At 38.0% G+C, this 19368-nt stretch overlaps 1 protein-coding gene across 1 annotated transcript; it reads left to right on the top strand.

Moving 5' to 3' along the window:
* The first annotated feature begins 10279 nt into the window (after positions 1 to 10279).
* Positions 10280 to 19047, top strand: LOC119055382 (tripartite motif-containing protein 64-like). Its single transcript, XM_053670737.1, has 7 exons — positions 10280 to 10690; positions 11250 to 11345; positions 12425 to 12655; positions 13599 to 13621; positions 14888 to 14985; positions 16120 to 16272; positions 18965 to 19047. Exons 1-7 carry the CDS (start codon positions 10280 to 10282, stop codon positions 19045 to 19047), a joined length of 1095 nt encoding a protein of 364 aa, XP_053526712.1.
* Positions 19048 to 19368: the final 321 nt, after the last annotated feature.

Below are 19368 nucleotides of genomic sequence, written 5' to 3'. Positions count from 1 at the left end.
GTTGTTTTCCTCAGTTTCAGTTACCTGAAATCAGCCAATGATTTCTTCAACCCCAATGTAATCGTCTGTTACTTTTACCATTCCACAACAAGGTTGTCCAATTAAGTTTCAGGTTTTAAGCCAAAATAAGAAACTACACAAAATCTAGAACTTTCCCTCTAGGTATCACAGTTTGTACAGACAAGGAACATAAAATGTTAAAACAATGCATTATGCAAAACTAAACATCAAAACAACAACATTAAAACTTTATAGCTAAAGAGGAAACTAAAGTAATGCAGTCATTTTAATTTAACTAGGCAAATTACATTTTCTTAGGGAAGTCTTAAGCCAGCCCATAGTTAAATTATCATTTCTATTTTTTAAGGAAAGAAGAACTGACTCATCTACATGAAAGTGTGTGCTCACCTGATGATTGTGGAATTGTGCTCATTGATGCTTATGGGGTCAAGGATTCTATATCGTCTGGGCTCTCAATACAAGAGAGGCAGTTGCCACCTCCTGAGCTGTGAACAGACAAGCCATCCAGGAAGGCCTCCCAGCAGGATGAACCTGGCTTTTGAAGGGAGCTTATCAAGGGACCATGGAAGCTCCGCCCCAATCACATTTCTGCAGTGTTGAAAATCTGGAGGACAGACCAGAACATCAGGGATTAGATTAATCCCTTCAGTGTTATCTCAGGAAACAATCTCTTTAACCCCACCCCAGTCCTTTGTTGTTGGTCCATCCTAGGCATTGATTTTTCACACCATACAGAGGGCCAAACTTCCTAGGAGTTTGTGGCCAATGTTGTTGAAAATGTCCCCACACTCTAATTCTATTCCAGCTCCCAAATATGACTATATATCAACGTGCTATTTGAATATAAGTCCTTCCTTAAGTACTAATTTTGGTCTTTTCCTGTGGTCTAGAACCTGAAATTCTCTCAGCTGCAGGATGGCTATTTAAACTGTTTCAATCCCTGTAAACCTCTCCCCAGTCTTTAGAGGATTAGGTGGCATTCGAGATAAAATTGTGAGTGACTATGTTTAGTTCTGCATTCAGAGAGTTAAGGAAGATATGCTCTAAAACTCATGTGATTTGGTGCAAGCAATTTGGTGAAAGCCAAGATGGCGATCAGAATATTATGACCGACATGATGATTTTGTTTTTTTTTTTATAGTATCAGGCTTCATCAATTTTTTAAAAAATAGATTTTCACCCTCCATTTACAAATTTTATTACTGAGTTTCCAACAAGTAACTTCTGATATGAATTGTCCAGCGATAGCATATTATGAAGAAACTCTAAATGAGGAAAATGCTTTAACAGTTGGGTTATAATGCAGTATGTAAATATGAATTAATTTTGGATTTTTCAACTGGTTCATATACAGAGACCCAACCAAAGTTTGTACAGAGAAATTTCTGAAATTCTAAACTCCTCGTGTTTCTCAATGGAAATAAGTTGCTGTGTGGGCTTTTTAAATAAATATCTCTTTTTAATACCATGTAATAGTTTTGGTAATTTTTTAGAATTACATTACGTTTTATAATTTCTGTCATCATGCCAGGTTTGTTCACCTCAAGTACTTAAACTTTGAGAAGCCCCCTGCTGTGGGTGATAATGGGAGAGACAGGCAAAAAGACATATGCCACGATGAGTGCCACATACTGTTCTGATAGAATCCAACACTGTCTCTTCTGTCCTTGGGGAGACATGGATCATGCTGAGTATCTACGTCGAGTCCCTTCGGGCTTTTTTAGCTATTTAGTAGCCATCTTGGATATCAGATTCACTGTCATAATATTGAAGTGTTTGTGTTGAAGCTACCCTCATGTTACCCTTAATAATGATCCCTCAGTAGAGAAGTAGTTTAGACTTTATCATAAGTATCTCAGTTTAGAGGAAAGCTAGTATATAGAGGGGTTGTTTCTAGTGAAGATTTCAGGATTTCTCCGGGTGTCTTGCAATGTATTTATCACAGAATTGATGAGAGTACTACTGTAGGTAACATATGAGGAATAAACGTTTTCTTCAAAAAAAACTGAATATTTGGAATTTCAGGACAACCTTCTTTCTTTTCATTGGAGCATGTAGGGAAGTAAATTATTCTCTCTCCACAAATAACAAATTATCTCCAAGTCGTAACTTCCTTTGCCTGTGATGAATCTGACATTACTGGGACATTAGGTTTTATTATTTTTAAATTAATTTTGCACCTGAAGTTCAGATCATCTAAGATTTGGTGTTGATCCAATATGTAGTGAATGACTAGTGACCTTAGATGAGAATGGCAATACAGATTTGAGACAGCCAGGAACTGGAAGTAGACCTTGTAGAGAGAAAAGCCAAGATTGCAGTCAAGCTGCCACAGGTGAGGGATGCCAGCAGCCAGCAGATGGGGAAGCAAGAAAGGATCCTCCACCAGAGCATTTGGGGGGAACGTGCTCTGCCCTTCCTTCGTATCAGACTTCTAGCCTCTAGAACTATGGGAGATACATTTCTGTTGTTTACAGCTACCTGGTGTGTGGCAATTTGTTATCTCATCATTGGAAAAAAAAATAAAGATAATGAACTCAATGAGAGCAGCCAGCTCTTAATTTTCTTTACCTCCTGTGTCTTTAGTTACTGCCCTTTGCACTCACACACATGCAGCAAGATTGAGAAACTCTGCCTCTAGAAATAGAAGAAAATAGTCACTGATATTTAGAAATGTCTAAGTGCATTACTATTTGGAGTCTAGATATGCAGGTGAGTAGAAATAACAAAAATATGATGGAATATACTTGTAATAGAAGATTTTGTCTCCAGTACAAGGATTTATGTTACTTCAATAACAAACATTAAAAACCAGGGTACTGGTGTTTGATCCTTTTCCTGTTCTCACCACCCACCAGAAATGACTACCTGTGAAACCACTACTCAAAAAGTACTGGGACATGATGGATTAGTACTTCAACACCTTTTTTGTTTGTGTTCTGTGATCCTCTATTCAGAGGTTATGGGAAAATACTTTCAGCCTGTCTTCTTCTGAAATACTTAATAATATGATTGGGCTCAAAACTCACATTTCTATAATTCATGAACAGATTCCAATCACATCTTTTATAAGTGGATGATACAAAACCATGGAATCTGCCCTGACTGGTGCGGCTCAGTGTACTGGGCATCGTGCTGCAGACAAAAGGGTCACCAGTTCAATTTATTTTTTCAAATAATAAAACTAAATTGTAAAATTTTCAAAGTATTTAAATTTCATTTATGTTTATTCCAAAAAACATATTTCAACAAATCAATATTTATAGTTAAACAAATAATTTAGATTTAATTTATATTCAATCCAATATATATTCAAATGCCCACATAAACTCTAGATGAAATAAACCATTAAATTTGAATCGTAAAATCAGAAGAAAATGAGGGTGTGGTTTGATAATTCTAGATGTCCTTCTAAACATAAAAATTGGAAAAATCACCAAGTGAGCATACACAAATGAAAAACAGCATACTGGGAAAAATATTTGCAATGAGTACAAAAAACTCTTACTATAACTAAGTTAAAGGCCCTTTGAAACACTAACCTCAATATTAATAATTAATTTCCACTGCCCTCTCCTAAGTGTGTGTGTGTATGTGTGTGTGTGTGTGTGTGTGTGTGTGTGTGTGTTCAAGTTAGAGGGAAAAAAGTAGAAGGAATAAAGATATAAAGCCAAGCCAGAAAGAAGTATAGGAGAATTAGTGAAAATACATAGGGTTAAGACTTCTATTCTTCTTGAAATTCAGCCACAACCTTAAGATAGAAGTAAATCTATTATCAGGAGAAGCCAGGCTTAGGTGATCACAAGCCGAAATGTGGAGTCAAGAGGATTAGTAAACAAGAATAATTTAGGAGGCTTTGAGGATCAGGTTACAGAAAGGGTTCAAATGGGTAATGTATTGACCCAGAATTGACCTCTATAGAAGTAGAAGCTTCTCAGTCTGATCCATTTCATCAAAAATGTTTTGATTATTTCTTGATCTTCATAGTTATAAGACATTGAGACAATAATTCAGGGAAGTTCATTAGTCCACTCCAAACTTTTGATCTATGGATTCATTGCGCTCTGAGATTTGGTAAGTTTTGCTAAGTCACTACAACTAATTTATGCTTCAGAACAGTGATCCAATGATCTACAATGATTGTACAATTTCATTACATGTAACTCAGTCCCCAGAGATGGTGCTATTATTGAGAAGTAAGTTTATCTTCAAAGTCATTCAAACTCTTTTTGTATTATTAAATGCTTTTAACTTTAAAAAGCTTCACAGACAACCCTGACTGGTGTGGCTCAGTGGATTGAGTGCCAGCCTGAGTCCCAAAGGGTCACTGGTTTGATTCTCAGCCAGGGCACATGCCTGGGTGAGGGGCAACTTCCCCAGTGGGAGGCACACAAGAAGCAAGCACATATTTGTGTTTCTCTTGCTCTCTCTGTCCCTTCCCCTCTCTCTAAATAGAAATCAATAAAAAAATAGTCACAAACAGAAAAAAGGCAATTCCTCAAAATAAAGCCTATATATACCAAGTACTTATAAACCATGTCAACCTAAAGGACAATTTTCTAGCAGAACTCACAGTTTTTTAAATTTATATAAGAAAATATTTGTTTTGAATTGCCTTATTGGAACTGGAAAGCATTATGTTGAGTGAAATAGGCCAGGTGTTGAAAGACAATACCATATGATCTCACCTTTAACAGGAAGCTAAACAACAAAACAAACAAGCAAGCAGAAAGAAAACAAGACGCTGAAATAGAGAACAAGGGGACAGTGACCAGAGGGGAGAAGGAAGGTAATTTAAGGGGAAAAAGGGGGAGGGATTTGGAGGAACAAATAGGAAGGACACAGGGACGAGACCTAAAGGGGAAGGAAATGGGAGGGAGGTGGGGACACGAAGTGGAGGGGGCTGGGATGGGAGAAAAGACAAAAAAACTGTACTTGAAAAATAACTAAATAAAATTAAAAAATAAAAATAAAAAAGGAAAATTCTCTACTATTAAAAAAGATATATTCAAATAATTCAGGTGATGGGTAGAGGATATTCAGGTCAGTGGAACTACTCTGTGGAATTCTTTTATGGTGGTTACATTCCATTATAAATTGTCTAGACCAATAGAATGTACATTACCAAGAGTGAAGGATGGGTTTGTCTATTGGACTCTGGGTGATAAAGATGTGTCATTGCAGTTTCATTAATTGCAATAAATATAGCACAAGGAAGGGGGATGTTGATAATGGGGGGAGGCTATGAGTATGTGGGGACAAGGGCCATGTCTCTGTATCTTCCCCACAATTTTGCTCTGAACCTAAAACTGCTCTAAAAAGTAATCTATTTGACAAACAAAAATCCATGCCAAAGACCTATTGTAGTTTTGTATTTTAGGTTTATAATGAAGGATTAAGGGAAGGCATACATCAAGGTCCACAATGGGGGCATAAAAATGTAAGATCAAATAATGGCATCTGATAAAATTAAACCAGTTTAATTATTTACCACTGGCAAGAATGTGCTATTGTTTCTTTAAAAAGATTAAGTGATTATGTAAATCTAATCAAATGACTTAAACTCTGATTTACACCCCCTATAATGTAATCCTCTGGTTAAGAGTGTGGTTCTAAATGTTAAGAAAAGTGCCTAGTCTTTAGAAATTCTAACAAAGGATTAAATAATGAAATTCAGTCTCCATATTTTCCAGAAAATAAAGGCCCTCAATGGTGGTTATTATGATACCAAGTTACATCCACCAGTGAATACTGTTTTGTAAAGTAAGCAGCCTGGTTAACTTTGACAAATTTTCCTCTCAAACAACTATCATAAGACCATTCATAATGGCCATCTGTTGGAATTTAAAAGAAGGTGGGTTCCAACCCACCCAGTCTCCCTAAGACTACTTGAAATTGTTCTGTCAGCTAAGGATTTGGGAAAAAGGTATTTTCCTGGGTGGTTTATCTAGTTTTGTTTGGCGTAACTGGGAGTCACATGCAGGTACCAAGCTTTTGAAATGGAGCAGTCTGAACTGATCTGTGTTTAACGGTAAAACACCTGTGGAATATAAAAAACTTAGTAAAAAAAGGAATGTATAACACCTCATTAATATTTAAAATAGTAATATGTTCAGGTAATAATGTCTTAGATGTCCTGGTTAAATATATTCTTAAATTTTATTTTAAATATTTTTAATTCCTTTTTATTATGAGGCCAGCAGAAAAATTTTAAAAGCATGCGGGGCTCAGAGTATGTTTCTGGAAAAGAACTTACTATTTAAATATTTTAATGAACAAAGGATTGAGTTGTATTTCATGAAATCTTGTGATTAAATCAAGCATGTCTCCCAAATTGTGCCTTATCTTCCTTCTTACATAGTAAGTTTCCTGGAGGAGAGGGCTCAGTTACCTTGTTTTTGTTCACCCCAAACATCGGAATCTGCTGAGGTGAAACCAAGTGTTTCATTTGAATTAAATGATTGTATTGAATCAATTGGGAACACAGGTCATGGAATGCCACCCTCTATATATTTTTAAAATCTTTAGTTTCTAGGCATAGCTTTAAAAACATTCTATTTCAATCTTACTGATTCACAGTTTATAGTTAAAAGAAAATCTGTGACAAAAAGAGAGAAAAGATTATGTTCTCATCATGGAAACACAAAGAAGTCACCCTTAGTTTAGAACAGATTACTGCATTTATTTCCTTTTTTGAGGTGTAATTTGTTATATGGTGCTGTATCTCATTGTAACTTGTCGTGACGCTTTCAAACTAGGAAAGGAAGCTAGATCTTGAAGGATCTAAATAACACAAATAAACTCAATCTGATCATTTAAAAGAGGCAGAATGCAAGGAACTGGTTAGACTGCTAAAGAAAGAGCTGCAGAAAGGCAATGGAAATAATTCAATGCCCATTTATTGTTTTTAAATACTTATAAGCAAAGAAGAAACAAGTAAGCAAATAAGGAATGAAATAAGAATATCTGCTACCACCACTTATATTGAGCACTATGATGATGTCCTATTCCATGCAAATAGACAAGAAAATGAAATACATCTTATAACAGTTTTCAAGAAATAAATATATTATAATTTGCATTATTAACATTACATGACTGTGTAATTGGAAAATTTCCTGAAATCTATCATTAGTGTAGTTAGGAAGAAATTTAACCAAGTGTATTTCTTGTGCATTTCTTTTTTTTTTTTTTTGGTTCTCTTTTTCCCCTTTCTTCCCCTAAGTAACCAAATGTATTTCTATAATAAAAATCTAAAAGTTTCATACAGCTTACCATAAAACATGTACATTTTATTAGGGCATCAGCCCCCAGTGTTGCTTTCTATACTTTGTAAACCTAGTCAGCCACTCTATCTCTCTCCACATAATCTGGTCAGCCACGTCACCTCTTTCTGATAATGTTGGCCAACGTCAGAAAGTGGGTGTGGCCTTAGGTGTGTGGAATCCCTTAAAAGGCAGGTTTACTTCAGAGGACACTTCTTCTCTAGGGTAGACCGACACAATCTGTAGCTGCCAGGAGAGCGGAGGGACTTCCTACTGACCCTGATATCGACAGAATTTCCAGAGGTGAGACCACTCATAGAGACTCTCGTGAGTATAGAATTTAGGGTAAATATCTCCATGTCTACTTTCTCTTATACAAATGCTTTTGATTTACATGTTGGAGTGATTGGGTCTCCTCCAAGCAAACAAGTAGCTCCCCTAATCATCTAAAATGATCGAAATAGATTGAATGATTCCTAGTCTATATTTGTGCTTCTGGACCACTCAGCTTGTTTAAGTCAATTAGTGATAATTGAGATAATTGTTTTCTTTTTTAAATTTTTAAAAATTTATTATTTTATTGTTCAAGTGCAGTTTTCTGCCTTTTCCCCTCACCCCTCCCGACTGCACCAGCCTTCCTCACCTTTCTCCCCTGTTTCCTCCCCCACCCCTTGTCATTTTCCATATGTCCTTTATAATTGTTCCTGTAAACCCTTCACCCTTTTCCCTCATTATACCCTCCCCATTCCCCTCGGGTCACTCTCAACCTGTTCTCAATTTCGATATCTTTGTATATGCTTTGCTTGACGTGTTCGTTTTGTTGATCAAGTTCCTGTTCATGGTGTTTTTCTTTCACTGCCTGGCTTATTTCACTTAGCATAATGCTCTCCAGTTCCATCCATGCTGTCACAAAGGGTAGAAGCTCCTTTCTTTCTGTTGTGTAGAATTCCATTGTGTAAATGTACCGTAGTTTTGGGATCAATTCATTTACTGATGGGCACCTAGGTTGCTTCCACCTCTTGGCTATTGTAAATTGTGCTGCTATGAATATTGGGGTTCATAGGTTCTTTTGGATTGGTGTTTCAGGGTTCTTAGTATATAATTGTAGAAGTGAAATTGCCTGATCAAAAAAGGCAGATCCAGTTTTAGTTTTCTAGAAATTTTTATAAATGTTTCCATAGCGGCTGCACCAGTCTGCAATTCCACTAACAGTGCAGTAGGTTTCACTTTTCTCCACATCCTCTCCAACACTTGTTGTTTGTCGCTTTGTTTATTATGATGGCCATTCTGACTTGTGTGAAGTGGTATCTCAGTGTGCTTTTAATTTACAACTCTCTGATGGCTAGTGATACTGAACATCTTCTCATGTGTCTCTGGACCCTCGTTATGTCCTCCCTGGAGAAGTTTCTGTTCAAGTCCTTTGCCCTTTTTTAAATTGCATTTCTTGTCTTCTTAGTGGGGAGTCATTTGAGTTCTTTGTATATTTTGAAGATGAAACACTTGTCTGAGGTATCATTGGCCAATATGTTTTTTCATACAGTTGGTTCCCTTTTCATTTTAATGCTGTTTTCTCTAGCTGGGCAGTAGCTTTTAATTTTGATGAGATCCCATTTGTTTACTCTTTCCTTTATGTCCCTTGCTCTGGGGGACAGATCAGTGAAAATACTGCTGCATGGAATGTCTGAGATTTTTCTGCCTATAGGACTGTAATGGTGTCGCAACTTATATTTAAATCTTTTATCTGCCTTGAGTTTATTTCTGAGTATGGTGTAAATTGGCAGTTGAGTTTCATATTTTTGCATATAGATGTCCAACACCATTTGTTGAAGAGGCTATTTTTGCTGCATTTTATGCTGCCTCCCCCTTTGTCAAATATTAATTGACCAAAGAGGCTTGGGTTTATTTCTGGGTGCTCTATTCTGTTCCATTGGTCCATGTACCTTTTTTTTATGCCAGTATCAGGCTGTTTTGATTACAGTGGCCTTGTAATACATTTTGATATGAGGTATTTTGATCCTTCTGCTTTGCTCTTCTTTCTCAAAATTGCAGCTGCTATTCAGGGTCATATATAGTTCCATATAAATTTTTGAAGTGTTTGTTGTATATGTGTGAAATATGCCATTGGTACTTTAATAAATATTGCATTGAATCTGTAAATTGATTTGGATAGTATGGACATTTTGATGTTGTTAATTCTTCCAATCCATGAACATAGTATATGTTTCCATTTGTATGTATCTTCCTTAATTTCTTTCTTCAGTGTTGTATAGTTTTCTGAGTACAGTCCTTTTACTTTCTTGGTTAGATTTATCCATAGGAATTTTATTTTTCTTTTTGCCATAATAAATGGGAATTTTTCCCTGATGTCCATTTCTAATGTTTCATTGTTGATATACAAAAATCTCTTGATTTCTGGATATTGACTTTTTATCTTGCTGTTTTACTAAATTTATTTATTAGGTCAAGCAGTTTCTTTTGCAGAGTCTATAAGATTTTCTGTTTACACTGTCACATTATCTGCATACAATGACAGTTTTGTTTTCCTCTTTTCCAATTTGGATATCTTTTATTTCTTGTTTTTGTCTGATTGATGTGGCTAGGACTTCCAATGTTATGCTGAATAGAAGTGGTGTAAGGGGACAAACTCGCTTTGTTACTGATCTTACTGAGAGAGTTTTTAGGTTTTGCCCATCGAGTATGATGTTGGCTGTAAGTCTCTCACAATTGGCTTTTATTGTATTGAGGAATGCTACCTCTCTTCCCAGAAAGATGCTGAGGACTCTCTTGTCTCATTGTTTCACTTGTATCAGGAAAACACTCAACCTGTCTATATTTACTGGGACTAGGTTTGTACAGGAAGTAAGTTAATGGGTAAATCAGGTTCCTATTTAACAGGTAGAATAGAGCTCAAGTAGGCAAGACTTTCTCCAAAAACTTTTCTTTCCTCATCTGGGTAAAATGACTTTCTCTTTCTTATTTTAACTTTCAGAAACATGGATTCAGATACCTCATCAGCCTTTCAGAATAATCTCACTTGCTCCATCTGTATGAACTACTTCCTAGACCCTGTCACCATAGACTGTGGGCACAGCTTTTGCCGTCTCTGCCTGTACCTCAGCTGGGAGGAGGCCCAAAATCCAAAGCGCTGCCCTGAGTGCAGAGGAGTCTCAGAGAAGCCAGATTTCAAAACCAACATTGCACTAAAGAGCCTGGCTTCCATTGCCAGAGAGGCCAGAGCTAACTACATCAAGAGCCCTGAGGAGCAGATCTGTGTGGCACACAAAGAAGCAAAGGAGCTCTTCTGCAAGGATGAGAAGGACCTGCTCTGTGCAGTCTGCTCTGAATCCCCAGAGCATGCGGCTCACAGCCACAGTCCAATACAGTGGTCTGCTGAGGAGTACAGGGTAGGTGCAATGTGATAGGTATAAGCTCCAAAATGAGAGAGGAAGATGAAAATGATGATAAGGAAGGGGAAGACAATGGACATAGTGGAGATGGTACTGTTTCTATGTAAATTCCAAATTACAAGTGTAACTGGGCAATGCTATTAACCAACTTGGGCACTATAATCAAAGTAGTGTTGAGCCTTTACTGAGGTACATTGCTTTCAAAGTACTGTCTAAGTATGTAGAATTGGTGCAGTTGTGGGGAGGGTGGCCAGCACCAGGAACACTGGCTTCTGATGCAAATTGTACCTGCTTATATCAGGATATGTGAAAATCTGGTTGCCAATTTCTTAATAAATGAATGTTACCTGCAGGGTCCCCCCAAACTCTTTCTTGTATGTTTCTGTCACCTCTGATATTCCAAACATTTGAATCAAATTAAATGAATGTGGAGAAAACCAGACCTCTCCATTTTAATTCATGGTGACTTTTCCCAGGAACTGCCTTTAACCATAAATAAGGGAATAACATTTACAGTATCATCTTTTTGTCACTAAATCTTATGGTTATTTTGAAGGAGGAACTTCAAAAGAGAATGAACTCTTTATGGAACTTGACTCAAGAAATGAAAAACAATCTGACGGAAGAAGCTAAGAAAACCAAGTCATTAAAGGTACAAATAAATATGTTCTGTTTATTTTTATATTTTTATGCAGGTTGAAAAAGGCTGGCTTAGATTTTTAGCCAAATTCAAGTTACTAGTTACAGTATAATGGTTTCGGCCTATGAAAAGGCAGTCGGTTTTAGTAATATATCAGTAAATACATATGTACCAGCCAAAAAATACAAAGTCAGCCAACAGAAGCTACTGGAAGGAATATGAACACAGTTAAGTTTTGGACAAGCAGAGGGCTTGCAATTGTCCATATATAGCTGAACTGTCCCAGAATTTCATCATTCTTTCTTATGTGCAAGGCATTGTCTTCAGCACCCATAAATACCAACTTTCAAGGATGTTCACATCTTTTATATAAAATGGTATAAATTAATGCATACAGTTGGCCATCTGCATTCATGGGTTTCTAATTTTAGATCAAAAATATCATCTTTGATATGGAATGGGCTGAATCCATGGATTGGAGACTCACAGATACAGACAGTCAGCTGTGTATTTATTGAAATAAAATCAGAGTATTAGTGGGCCCTCATAGTTCAAATCTATGTTCAACGGTCAACTGTGTATGCTGTGAGCAGGGTTGATAGGTATTCCTGGTTCAATTTTCAAGCTTTGGTAAATCTTTCTCAAACTGGGTGAAAGACAACAACATATTAAGTTTGACTCCAAAGGACAGGAGAAAAATAAAGCAGTACATAGAGTAAAGAGTAGAGAATTTTACAAATAATTATAATATGGCATATACTTCAATATTGTTAAATATGTAGAAAAGCACACAAAAGAACAAGAGAGAAATAAGGTAACAGGGAGGAGATAATTAGTAGAGTAAGAACCTTCAAGTAGCATCAGAGAGAGAGAGCCTGGGGCCCTTTGGAGGGATTAATTTAACAGGGAAAAAAGACTGGGATCAAAAGGTCAGGATAGACAGAAGGACTAGCACATACCCAAGGCACTTGGAGGCATGAGGCAGAAAGTTCATCAAGTCCTTTTTTGATGAGTCTGAGGGAATATTTCAAGTTTGAAGTTTTCTACTGAGAGTGGAGACAGGTAATGTCTTTGTTCCACTATCTGTGCAGGACTACATGGCCAGTAGGAGGGTGATGATCAAAGCTGAATATCAGAAGATGCATCTGTTTCTCTGTGAGGAGGAGCGACTCCATCTGAACACCATGGAGAGAGAAGCAAAGGAGATCTTCCAACAACTCAAGGAGAGTGAACTCAGGATGACCCAGCAGAAAGAAAGCCTGAAAGGAATGTTGAGAGAGCTGACTGACATGTGCCACAAGCCTAACCTGGAGCTGCTCCAGGTGAGAAGGGAGGGTCGATCCTCAGAGACAGGAATCCTCTTCTGGGCAATGTCAGCCTAACATTGAAATGTTGCCTGCATATAGGATACCATTACCCTCAGCTAAGCATTAATGCTCCTTGGCTCCCATGATCAAGCCAGTCCAGTCAGTCACTTATTTACTCATATCCTTTTAATAATGATTTAAGTATAATCCAAAGTAATATCTACTCAGAGAGTGTCCAAAATCAGTCAGTGTCTGACCAGGGAACATTAACTTTGCTGTGGTAATTCTCTATTTATGTTCCCATAATCCACTGTCACTCTCTGTTATCCACACAAAAGCAACCTGCTAAAGACATTGAGGTTTTGCCCTTTTCGTAGGCGAGATTTATGGAATGTGGTAATCAATTTCAATGCTCTCTTTGTTGTTCATATGGTTCACTGTTTTGCTCTAATTGTTATTGTAAGTGGTTGGATCTTTTCTTGGGAATAAGATGGGGCAATGAGTGAGACTGGAAAATTAGAACTTGTTGCATCCTCTCACTTTTCTGCCTGAACTCCTTCCACCCTCAGTGCACCCTGAGGAAACTCAGCGTGTTTTAGTGTAAGTTCTGTTATTAAGATACCCTCTGGCCCTGCCTGGTGTACCACAGTGGCTTGAGTGTAGGCCTGCCAACAAAGGGTTGCCAGTTCGATTCCCAGTCAGGGCATATGCCTGGGGTTTGAGCCAGATCCCCAGTAGCTGGTGCTCAAGAGCCAACAACACATTGATGTTTTTCTCCCTCTCTTTCTCCTTCCGTGCCCCTCTCTCTCTTAAAAAAAAAAAGCTTCTGATTGTTCCTTAAAACAGAATAGGAAAAAATACTTTACTGAAAGAAACTCTGAAAACTATTAAAACATACTAGAAAAGGCTTAAGAGCCAGAACTCATATGTTTATCTTCTCTTTTTGTTTGTCTTGCAGGATTTGGGAAATATATTGGAAAGGTGAGTTTATACTGATGATTTGTAAAAAATCATTGTCTTCTTCATGAAGTGGGTGTACAATTTTCAAGGTAGAAACCTTGTCCGCTGTGGCCATTTTCCGTTTTGTTTAAAAAACTAACAAAGTCCTGAAGCACTCTTGTCTGAGAAGATTCTTCCTTATGAGTCTGAATTTCTACACAGGTAAATGCCATCTCACCTTCTGGGCTTGGTTCTAGTCACTCACCGCCATCCTGTCCAGACATCTCAGTAAAAGTCTCTGAATGTATTTTGGTAAGGTAGTAGGGAGATGGAAGGTGAAAAGGACAGGAAGAGGGAGCTTTCCTATGAGTAGGATAGGAGAGGGGGGCCTTGCTTTTGTTCCCAAGAGTAGCAATAACTCAGCCTGTTCCATCACTGCATGTCCCTCCTTGTAGGTAAGCACTTCAGGGGGGAGTGACCTCCTGGTGCCCTCAGGAAGTCCTACCTTCAGCAGCAGGACTTTGAGGGTAGAGATTTTTACTTGCTTGGCAAAAAAAAAAAAAACAAAAACAAAAAAACCAAAGATGTCTGGCTCTGTAGATACTTCCCTTTTGGACACTGAGTGTTTCATTGGCAACCACCATGTTTTGCTGTGTATAATGCTCTTCCATGTATAGTGCATACCCATGTTTTTGGCCCAGATGTTCAGAAAAAAAATCTTTCGCTTTAATTTTTTAAAACCCTTTTTATTTATTTATACTTAGAAACAAAACAGATGATCATTTTCCAGGGTATTATATTGCATATAGCTATTTTCAGGCTATTTTTGTTGCTTTCTAAAGTTACACTTCTAATATATGAGCATAAATAAAATAATTTAAAACATTTATATAGATATAGAATTAGTACTATTCATGTACAATGAGCATCTTTATTTTTCCCTCAGTGGTTTGGGAAAAATACAGTACTTGCAGACTCGAGTCGCACAGGCTTTTCCTGAATTTTCTGCTCTCTGTAAGATACACAGGAGTCTTGCATTCTCTGAGGTAGAGTAGAGGGAGGAAATGATTCTCAATTTTAGAAATGAAATGATATCTGTAAAAAAGAGTGAAGTTGAAATTTGATATAATTTCAATTTATTTTAAAAAGTAACATTTATTAATGCCCAAGGTGTGAAATACAATGTATTCCCAATTAACTCAGAATGGGAGGATTCTGGTGAAATATCTTGGATAACAAGCTGTGATTTTTGTAATGATTGTGTGATTAACCTTTGGCCCTAAATCCCTCCACTGTCATTCTTTACAGAACTGAACCAGTGCAGATGCAAAAGCCTCAGCCAGTGAATCCAGAGCTCACTTTATGGCACGTCACTGGAATCCCAGATATGCTAAACACCTTCAGAGGTAAGAGTCAGCCCTTTGGCATCAGGCCTCCATTTCTTCTGTGGCTCTTCAGACTGAGTCTTCTGTTTTAATTATTTAAATTTTTTCTGACATGAAGGTAGTTTGTGACTTTCCAAAACTGTTATCCTCCTCCTTTATAGTCACATTACAATGACCGAGGCTGAACTTTGCAATTTATAGAATATTAAAAATATGAGGCAAGATACCTTTTTAAATTACATTTGATGTAGACCTTGAAGAAGACTAGAAGACTAGGAAAAGAGGAATGAGATTGGTCATGTGGTTATGAGGAAATAGAATATTTAGTTCTCAAACTAACAATCAATATTATACTTGATTCAGTCTCAATCATTCTTGAAAGTTTCAATATGGCATTGATGGTTTTTAATCTGTTGTATATTGCAAGTGTATTTATTATTCATTGCACAAAAATATTTGTGCAATTATTCATAAGATTGGCGAGTGAAAAAAATAACTGAACTTGTCATAAGCACAATAATTTTAATGCTGTTAGATCAATTTCAAAACCACTGGCAGGAGAAGGATCTGTGAGCATGGCCCCACCACACAAGGTCCCTCCTAGACAGCAGGTCTAGTCCCCGAGGGCTGAAATCAGGATCAGACTGAATGTGAGGTCTAAACAGATCATGTAAAGCCAGAACATTCCCTTCAGGCACTTCTAATTTATCCATGATGCAAATTTCTGTCCAATATTTTGATTCTTAGATATGTAACAGGTGTAACTTACATTCCAATAATTACCCTCAAATAGCCAATTGCTATGTATTCGTTAAACATATCAAGGACAATTATCACAAGAAGAGATTTCTAAAGTGACAAAAGAGGTTTAGGTGTGACCTGAAACAAACTATCTGGGGATTGAGATTAAATCACTGCTTTACACAGTTTGTAATATATGCAGAGGGTTTTTGGTTTGCTGTGTTATTTTCTGTATAATTTAAAGGATATCTGTGCCGTAGAGGTAGGGATAACTTTTGCTCTTGGTAGAGGAGCCAGTCTCACCTCCCTTTACCATCTTTATTTGGTATTTCCTTAGAGGGGGGCGAATGAAGAGACTGTCTCTCAAGGCATGGAAATTCGTTTCATTGACCTGATTTTTTGCCTCTTTTGCAGTGGACAATGTTCTGAGTGCAGAAACCATCAGTCGCAGTATAAGCCTTCATAATGGTGTTAGTGTGATGTTTGGAGGTGATCATGAAGGCACATCCAGAGAGCCCCAGAGAGTGCACAGTTTTGCAGCATGGGGAACTCATACCTTCACCTCTGGTAGACATTACTGGGAGGTGGATATGCTGAAGCACTCGAGGTGGATTCTGGGAGTCTGTAAAGATTCCCTGTTGAGTGATACTGATATTATTGCTGATTATGAAGAAGCTTCTCTTCTATTTTCTTGGAAAGTGAATGATCATTATTATCTCTCCACTAACTGCCCATCCTTCACTCAGTATTCGAAAAGGCCTCTGGGTAAGATTGGAGTGTTTTTGGATTATGACAATGCAACAGTGAGCTTCTATGATGCTGCAAACAGTTCCCTCATATGTAGTTTAGTTTCTTTTTCCTTTTCTTCCCCTCTGAAGCCTTTCCTATGCTTTGATTCTCCATGAGATGTTAAGCTTTGGCCACTTATTTCATACAGTTTCACATCTAAGGAAACTATTTTTATGAAATGTCTTGTGAGGCAGCAGGTTGATACCTGAGTGCCTCGGAGCATATTGTAACTTCAGGACACATAATTATTGTATGTTTCTAACATGGCATAACCACATTGAATGTATAAATGTGTTTATTAATTTTTTAATAAAATGTTTACAATAGAGAGCTTCCTAGAATATAGTCAAAGGCTCGATGGCATTTTTTAAACTGACAGCTGTATTATGAGAAGTTATGTAGCATGTCACCCACCACATCTCAGCTAATATGATCATTTTTAAAGGATGTCATCTCTGACCCTACAGACCACTGCAGTTCCTCTTAATCCAAACTCTCTGAGCACACTATACCATGTCCTCATAATAGTCAGCAAACTTTCATCAAATTGGTAGATGCTTATTACCACTAGACTGAAAATTGTAAGAGTAGGATGTGTTAGTTACTATTTCCACTACCCACTGCTGTAGTCATGATACAGGGTGCAGCCAAGAGGGGGGCCCCCAATAGAGATTTGGAATGGGGTCCAGAAATCAAGGTGTCTAGGAACTATTAAAAAATATATGAGATATCCTGACCCCTTCTCACCCAATAGGTGTGAGTTGGGGAAAGGGACACATGGAGCAGGAACATGCAGAGCTGTTTTGTACAGCCACAGCTTTGCAGCCAATCCATGGCATGGTCGTTTAACATACCTATAACCTTTAACTGGTTGCATAGATATGTGAAGTAGCTGTGGCCATGCTCTGTGCCAGGAAGATGAAAAGGGACTCCCCCCACAAGATGTAACTTGGGGGCATGTCCCCCAGGTTATGACGCCTGCGTGAGAGCTTGGAGAAGATTGTCTCCATGACATGGAGCCACACCCTCCCAGAGTCATGATGGCAGCCCAGTAAACTTGGAATAATACAGAAATACTGGCAGGTATCCCTGAGTGTAGGAGGAGTTGGAAATGGAGACAGAGAAGAAGAATGTCATGGGGATTTATGCAGACACAGCAGCCATTGAGGGGGAATCACCATGCGGCTGTGGCAGAGAACCCTCACTCGGCTTTGGCAGAGTGGCGGCCTGCCCCGCCCCCTGCTCCCCTCTGCTTTGCTTAAAAGAACCATGTGATTTTGGCCAGAGTGGGCACCCATGCAGCTTTGGTAGTGAGGACCATTCAGCTTTAGTGTACTCCCTTTTGTCATGTGGCCTGGGAAGCAGGAGAGACTTTGCCTGGAAGAAAATGGGTACCAAGAACTCTTGCCAGTAGGCCATGAGAAAATGTCATGTGGCTTTGCATTAATTTGAGACCCTGTCTGGATGGTGACAAAGCTGGTGGTGCCGGCAGCCTGAATCATGAACGTTTGCCTCTTTTTCTGAGATATGGTACCCGAGTTAGGGCAGGGGGAGAAGGAATCACCCTGGGCAGCTGTGGGTATCCAAAAGGACTTTGATATGCTAATGAGGACATTAGATCACTACTCTAAGTCTGTATAGCATTATATACACATTTTCTTTTTCTTTGTTTCTTTTCTTTTCTTTTTTTTTTTTTTTTACAAATCTCTGGCATTGAGAGACATCTTTCCTATGGCCACAGATAATCGAACCTAAAGGGGAGTCCTTTTGGTCATGGTATATGTACCCCCTGGGCCCTGTGTGTGTATGTGTTCTGTAACACTTAGAACATAAATCACAATAAATATAAGGTGAACCTGCAATTTAGTGAAGGAGAAGAACAATAAAAATAAAAACCAAACAACACTGTGTGATGGTGAAAGAGAGAGTGAGCAGGCAGCTTGTGTCTGCGTTTGATCTTCTGTCTCCCATTCCAGCACTCACGGCCTTGAAGAGGATACTAAATGAATTAACAATGATGCATGACCACCATGACTGGAACACACATGTGCACACACACCTGGTCTCTGTGCTTAGAGAGTCTCTAGAGTGGCTGCCTCCCACATAGAAATAGCACTTCCTCACACCAGTGGGAAATCAATGGAGTTTAAACTCAACTTGCATAATTTTATCAGTTTTTTATATCAGCCTTTAAATCCTGAAACTTTTAAGCAAAATTCCTTTCAAGTAAGGTAATTCTCTTCTCCATTTATTTATTTATCCACCAATTTGCTAAGCAGCCTTGATGTCCTAGCCATCACGTTAGCTGCTAAGAATGCAGCTGTAAATAGACACACTTTCTCCCTTTATCTGTTATCATTTATTCTGTTGAAAAAGAAAAGGACCAGCTTATCTAGGTTCTCTAAAATGAAGGCTTATCCTGCTTCTGAGCATCTGTGGAAACTGTCTCATCAACTCCGTTTTTCCCTAGAAGGTGAGTGGACCAGTAGGACTAACTACACAAAGAGGAAGAAGGAGGAGGAAGGTGCAGACTGGCACAGCATGACAGACTAACCGTATATGTCCAAAATATGCAAAATTTGCATCCCTGCATTTTGGCCATGAATAGTAACTGTACAGTGCTATATATTTTGATGACTCCAGCATGCTCACAAAACATAAAAAATCATAGCATATATTCAAGATAAAAGGCCGTCACATGTGATTTTAATGTCAAGAAAATAAAACTAACAGAATTTTGCATTTTGTACTATCTTTATCTTGATAAACAGCAAAAGAAGGTTACATTAAAGTAGAAAAAGCATAAAAAAATATAAAGTATCACTGATAGGCTTCAGCTAAGAAGGGCTTCCTCAGAGTAGATGTCCCAGGGTC

The sequence above is a fragment of the Artibeus jamaicensis genome, unplaced genomic scaffold, assembly GCF_021234435.1.
Source record: "Artibeus jamaicensis isolate MK-2021 breed Jamaican fruit bat unplaced genomic scaffold, CSHL_Jam_final contig_64, whole genome shotgun sequence".
Taxonomy (NCBI): Eukaryota; Metazoa; Chordata; class Mammalia; order Chiroptera; family Phyllostomidae; genus Artibeus; species Artibeus jamaicensis.
This window is presented reverse-complemented; position numbering and strand designations above follow the sequence as displayed.